This window comes from Lolium rigidum, chromosome 7 (genome assembly GCF_022539505.1).
Source record: "Lolium rigidum isolate FL_2022 chromosome 7, APGP_CSIRO_Lrig_0.1, whole genome shotgun sequence".
Classification (NCBI taxonomy): domain Eukaryota; kingdom Viridiplantae; phylum Streptophyta; class Magnoliopsida; order Poales; family Poaceae; genus Lolium; species Lolium rigidum.
In genome coordinates, this window is record NC_061514.1 from 302,821,151 (window position 1) to 302,828,190 (window position 7,040).

Sequence of the window (7,040 nt, forward strand, 5' to 3'; positions counted from 1 at the left end):
GCGTAGACTTCGCTACGCCGACGGCAACGATACGCCGAGGGTGAGACTCGCTGGCTGGCCGTGCCGGGCCATACGCCGACGGCCCCGACATTTGGCCGTCGGCGTATGCCACGGCCCTCGGCGTACGTCGCCATTCCTGTAGTGTTTCTACCATGAAGAAAGTTCGCCAAAATTAGATACAAGCTGAAAATATTACCACCAATCGGTCTCTCCGCATCTCCTTGTGGTTCCGTAGCAACCTAGGCACACTATGAATCCTAGCTAAAGCCAAGTTCATAATCACATTCTGTTGAATAAAATATCAGGATACAAGGCCCCACACTCGGATGAATGAAAGTTCAGACTTCAGGGCCCAAAACAGAGCACACAGCAGCGCAGATACAAGTTCTGCTCCATAAGTAAAGTCCAATTTAAGTCCGGAATATGATATGCCTATACAATACAGAACACAAGACAAACCACAACACAACCAACGACAGCCCACATAATGCAAATCAAATCAAACTGAAGTTCTTCGTTGCTACAACGAGCTCCGTGCAAGCTCCTTGGTCGCCACGGCGAGCTGAGATGCAAATATCCCCATTGCATGCTCAGGCAAGACCATAGGCACCATTATACGCTCCTCGTCATTGGCATCTTTGCAGCTCATGTAAACACTCGACAGCCTGGTTATGATATCACCGGCCATCGGAACACCGCCACCCACACGCTCTGCCCAGCCTAGGTCCAGCGAGGCGTCCCCACAGCGGGTTATGTCTGACAGAATGAAGGTCCTATTCATCGCCACCTCCAACTCACGCTTTCCCCTTGCCATGATGTCCAACACCGATCGCACGTGCTCGTCCGTCACCCGTAACTTGGCCTCGCGCACGAGTTCCACCGCGTCGGCAAGTGAACCCCCGCATAGCTCGCCGGCGGCAGCTTCTGCTACGGTGCCGAAGAGCGCGTTCCCGTAGAACCCCGCGGGAAGCGGCGGGTTGCGCTTCCAGCTCCCGCGGGCATTCGTAACAAACGCGACGAACACACGCTCGTCGGGGACGTACTCTAGCGCCGCCGTCCTGCATCGCCACAACACCGCCGTGATAAGCTCGAACAAAGTGGCAGATCGGGCAAGGCGCTTTGGAAGAGCTCCCCGCAGCGCGGCTATCTCCCTTGAGCCGAAGAGGAAGGAGCGGGTCACCATTCCCTCGAGTGTAATTAATTGTGCATGCGCCGGTGGCGACGTGGCATCATTGTCAACTTGATAGGATTCTGATGTAGCCTCGGATGAGGATACAAGAAGATGTCTTTCCCATGAAGGCAAGATGGTAGGAACTTCTTGACCTCGCGCCAGGTCAATTATGCATTTCAAGAGCTGGACCTTACCGAAGGCATCGACGATGCTGTGGCACATGGTCAACGCGATGGCGAAGCCTCCGCATCTGAATTCCGTCATCTACATGCATATATATGTAATCAAAATCATAAGGAGAGACTAATTAAATAGGTACTGTTAACCAATCAATGAATAAAGTGTTTGTTATGATATAGGAGTATAGGACCTAACTAGTACTTGGTCGACTCGGAGTCTGAGATTAACTTACTTCTGGATCAGTACACATAATTTTAATTGCCAATATGATAAAATTGAATGGTCTTTTTCAAAAAAAAATTGCGCATAAAAGCTTTTCCCATGAATGGTGTGAAATTATCGCATAATTTGTTCAGGTAGAATCAGTTGGAATATGGGTCAATGATAACACTGGCCATTATTTCCAGACTAGAAAGGGGCTATTCCAATGTGATCATGTTTTCTCTCCTGCTATTTAATATGACATGTGGTCTGCTATATACCCTTATTGCACGTGCATAAAAGGATGATAAAATAGGAGGTCTCGTTCCTCGTCATGCTAAGGGAGTAGTTTCATTACTCCAGTACGCTAATTAATGGTACTATCCTCGCTGTGAACATGAAGTTGATACTATATCTTTAAACAATTATTCGGAAAAGGCTAAGTAAATGGAGGATCAGTACAAACAAATCTTTGGTTCTAAAGCCAACTCCCTTCCTTTTATACATCTATGCTTCCAAAATCCATTACAGAAAATTATTAAATGAAGAATGAAACCTGGTAGAGAACCACTTTAAAGAAAGCTAGGATGGTGCAAAAGCAAGCTTCTCCCATACTAAGATAGACTAGTGCTTATTAATTCTATTCTAACTTGTCTCCCGATGTTTATGTTATCGTTTTTAGAAATACCTAAAGGGGAGAATTTTCGATCTCCCTCCTTTTGGAAGAATGAACAACTGAAGCAAAAATATCATTTGACTAAATAGAATATAACTTTCATTCTGAAAGACCAATGGTGGTTAGAGGTTGAGGTCCTCGAAATAAAAAATAAACATTTATTAAGCAAGTGGCCTTTGAAACTATTGGCAGAGGAGGGTGTGTGGCATGAATTGCTATGCAACAAACATCTCCAAAACAAACACCGTCACAAGTAACCGGCCTATTCACCATTTTGTTAAATGATGATCCTTCACCATAGGTAATGGCCAAAATATTTAATTTTGGGAGAATGTCATGCTAGTGGATACCCCCTAGCATAGCAATACTGCTCCCTTTGTACAATAGTGCGCCGAAAACAGGTTTTGGTTGTTGATGTACTTTCAGCTAGCCATCTAAATATCGACTTTAGAAGAGTGTTAGTCAGAAATAAATGGGATACTTGACTTCTCTTAGGGTGTGTTTGGTCTGGAATCAAGTGAAATGTAATGGAACCATTCCATGTCTAGATGTAATTCTTATGTTTGGTTGCGGAGAAAAAACGGACACAAGTGGTTCCGCCAAAGGGAATATTTCCCTAAAAGGCTGCATTCACCGGTTCCACCGAATCGTTGAAATCTGGTGGTATGGCTCATCACCGAGGTGACCGAAAAAAGAATTGGCCTATTTTGACCTCACACGTGGAACGGCTGGCTAACCGAAAATAAATGGGATACTTGGCTTCTCTAGTTCAGAGACTTACGATGATAAAATTAACAGAGAACCTTTTTTTGTCTGGAAACTAAACAATTCGGATGCTTTCACAGTTAAGTTAAGTTCGTGTATACAGATATTGTGAATGCGCATACAATGTTTATGCTCAAATATATTTGAAAAGTGAATGTTCTGCCAAAAAATATTAAGATCTTTGTGTGGTTTCTTTATAAAAATATCATTCTTACCAAATATTACCTTGCTATTTTTTTGTAATAGTTGTAAGATATGTGCATTATTTCATTTCGAAGAATCTATAAATCATCTCTTTTTAGATTGTTCCTTTGCTCGTCTTATTTGCAGGGTTGTACAATATACTTTTAATATTTCACCTCCCGCAGTTGTGACGAATTTGTTCAATAATTTGTTAAATGGGGTAGAAAAACAAAATAAAGCTTCACTTAGGAATTTGTACTTTCACTTGGGCTTTATGGACATTCGCAAAGAAAAACTTAGACTTTATGGAACTGCCAGAACGACTTGATTTTCAACAAGAATACCAATATTCACTTTTTACAGGTTATGGATGGTTACACACAGTATCCACGGCTGGTCCTTGCTTCTACCGGAGGCACAATAGGATCATATGATTTCTTGTTGCATCTAAAGACGGTTTCTTGGAATATCTACAACGAGGGTAGCTAGCGGCTTACTAAGAAATTACACGATGGATAAATACTATTTTCTTTTGTTCAGTATGTACACTCTGAGTGATCCATGATATGTAAACTTTAAATTGGAAACATATATGTTTTAGTAGTATAGAGGATGTGTGCATGGGCCGGGACTATGCTTTCCATTTCAAGGAAAAAAAAACTGTCAAACGACAACTAGCAAAACCATGTAGTAATTTGCTTGAAACGGTTAGACTGCATTTTATAACGAACCAACTTTACACATACCTGCAAGTAGAGCAACGGCTTGCCAACCACTGCTCTAACATCTCCGACATCGCAGAGGAGCTGGTCGACGCAGGGGTAGGGTGGCTCCAGCGGCACCCCAAGCTCCACCAGCCGCACATCAGCGTGCGCTTCCACGAACACCACACCTTCCGCCGTGCAGTCCACCACCAGCTTGTCTCCTCCGGGGAGCTCCCGCAGGCGGCCGGCGACAGGGTAGTAGTACACCAGCGCCTCTGCCAGGGCGGCCTTGATGATGGAGCTCGCCGCCGTCTGCTCCGGCACTCCGGGGACGCGGCGCCGGAAGAACTCGAGGATGGTCACGTATAGCCGCAGATCCTGCTGGTTGTCCACGTCGGAGAGGGACTTCACCTCTTGCGGCGTCGCCCTCGCTGGCACCACCAGCTCAGGCTTGCTCCGGCGGGCCGTGAAGGTCGTCATGGCTTATTGTTTGCTAGTGGAAATGAGACCACAAGAACCTACCAGTAATGGTTAAGCTCGTACGTATGTAAATGTGGAGAAACAGAAGCTATATAACTGCGATCGATGGCTGGTCAATAGGTGCAAGCAGGCAGTATTTGCTTGTGCTTTCATCCTCGCTTGCTTGTTAGGCCATGCTTGTAAGGAGGCGTGCCATATGATGTACCCCTTTGGGTCAACCCTTGCATAGTTTGCGTTGTAACTTCGAGTACGACAGCCACAATTTACAAACCATTCGTGTACCACATATATATTCTAGCGCAAGGATCAAGTCAAATATGCACGTACGCCGGCCTGCCTTGTGTTGTATATAGGCCACGGAACAAGTCAATATGTACTGCCCAGCTTTCTATTAGTCGTGCGATATAGATGAGCAGCACAAGTCAGAAGAGGAATAGTAAATACCGAGTGTGAGATTACGTTTGTCGTGTATCTCAAGTCTATATTACTAGTAGAACATGGGCCTATTGTTCTGGTTGGGAAGGGCCTTTAGTCTCGGTTTCCCAATCGGTACTACGAAATTGGAACTAAAGCCTCACTCTTTAGTGCTGGGACTAAAGACCTTCCATATGAACTGCGGGCGCGTGTCAAGACGAATGACCTTTAGTTCTAGTTTGTAACATCAACCCACAACTTATCACACTCTACAAACCATTCGTGTACCACATATTCTATGGCAAGGATCAAGTCAAATATGCACTTACGCCGCAATTTAAACCAGCCTGCCTTGTGTTTCAGTGGTATGATGTATATAGGCCACGGAACAAGTAAGTACTGCACAACTTTCTATTAGTCGTCGATATAGATGGGTAGCACAAGTCAAAAGAGGAATAGTATGTACTGCATGAAATATTGATGCGCTAGCCAATTGAATTAAAGTCTAAACTGATGGAAAGAGACTAGGCAGTGTATTTATATTCAACACTCCCCTCACGTCTAGGGTATTTTAGTTCTTAGCGTGAGTTCGGTGCAGGCCACATAATCATTTTTATTTTGTTTTTAATACTGCGTGAGCAGGGTCTTGAACTTGAAACATCTTGACTCTAATACCATGCAAGATTGCTGCACTAGCCAATTAAACCAAAAATTCGAACTGATGGAAAAAAGACTAGGCTGTGTATTTATATTTAAGCACTACCCGCTGTGGCATTACCCGCAGTCCTCATCACAGCCATCATCGCCCTTAATCCGTGTAAAAGATAATTCTGGGAAGCGTAACCCTAATCAGGGCCGCGTGGTGCATATATATATTGGACAGATTACATGGTCCACCTTGTTATCAAGGGGTACAAATACATGAGACCTACATACATACGTGTACAGATATACAACTACTTTAACACCCTCCCTCAATCATAACTTATCCAAGTTAAGATTGCGACGAAAGACTTGATATTGCCTTGTAGCCAGTGACTTGGTAAAACCATCAGCCACTTGATCTCCTGACGGAATGAATCGAATGTCCAAAAGCTTCCGAGCAACTCTCTCACGAACAAAGTGATAATCCACCTCAATATGCTTGGTCCTAGCATGAAACACTGGATTAGCAGAGAGATATGTTGCTCCAATATTATCGCTCCACAAGACTGCCGCTCGAGGCTGCGGCACCCCCAACTCAGTGAGTAAAGTCTGCACCCAAATAACCTCTGCAGTAGCATTACCAAGGGCTTTATATTCAGCCTCAGTACTGGATCTGAAAACCGTAGCCTGTTTCCTAGCACTCCATGAGATTAAATTAGTCCCAAAATATACTGCAAAACCAATGGTAGATCTTCTATCATCTGGGCAACCTGCCCAATCAGCATCAGAGAAAGCACTGACCAATGTCGAGGAACAACTACTAAACCGTAGCCCAAGAGAGACGGTACCCTGCAAGTACGTCAAAATCCGCTTGACTGCCGTCCAATGAACTGTCGTAGGAGCATGAAGAAATTGACAGACTTTATTAACTGAAAAAGCAATATCAGGTCTTGTCAAAGTAATATACTGAAGAGCTCCAACAATGCTCCTGTAGCGTGTAGAATCATCAGGGCTCAACGCTTCACCATCAAACAAGGACAACTTGTCAGACACCGACAATGGAGTATCAACAGCCTTACATATGGTCATATTCACTCGGTGAAGCAAATCCTTGGCATATTTTTCTTGAGACATAATGAGACCATCATGAACTGGTTTAACCTCAATGCCAAGAAAGTAGTGCAACACTCCAAAATCTTTGAGAGCAAAATCAGCCCCAAGGTCATGCAAGAGAGCATCAACTGCCTTCTCTGAGGAGCTAGCAACAACAATATCATCAACATAGATTAACATAAACACAGACACTTCCCCTTTGTTGTAGCAAAACAGAGAAGTATCAGCCTTGGATGCAGAAAAACCAAGAGACTGAAGTTTAGAACTGAGTCGGGAATACCATGCTCGAGGCGCCTGTTTGAGCCCATACAAAGCTTTATCTAGCTTGCACACATGTCCCAGTCGAGACTCATACCCAGGTGGTTGTCTCATATAGACCTCTTCTTCCAGAACACCATGCAAAAACGCGTTCTTCACATCTAGCTGACGAAGCGTCCACCTCCGAGACACTGCAATAGACAAGACTAAACGAATAGTAGCCGCCTTAACAAAAGGACTGAATGTATCC

General features: G+C 44.3%; 1 protein-coding gene across 1 annotated transcript; it reads right to left on the reverse strand.

The window, feature by feature from the left end:
- Positions 1–520: 520 nt before the first annotated feature.
- Positions 521–4,360, reverse strand: LOC124673072 (acyl transferase 1-like). The gene is made up of 2 exons (XM_047209203.1): positions 3,923–4,360; positions 521–1,435 (listed from the first exon to the last, which is right to left on the reverse strand). The coding sequence occupies exons 1-2, from the start codon at positions 4,358–4,360 to the stop codon at positions 521–523; spliced, it is 1,353 nt and encodes a 450-aa protein (XP_047065159.1).
- Between the last annotated feature and the right edge of the window lie 2,680 nt (positions 4,361–7,040).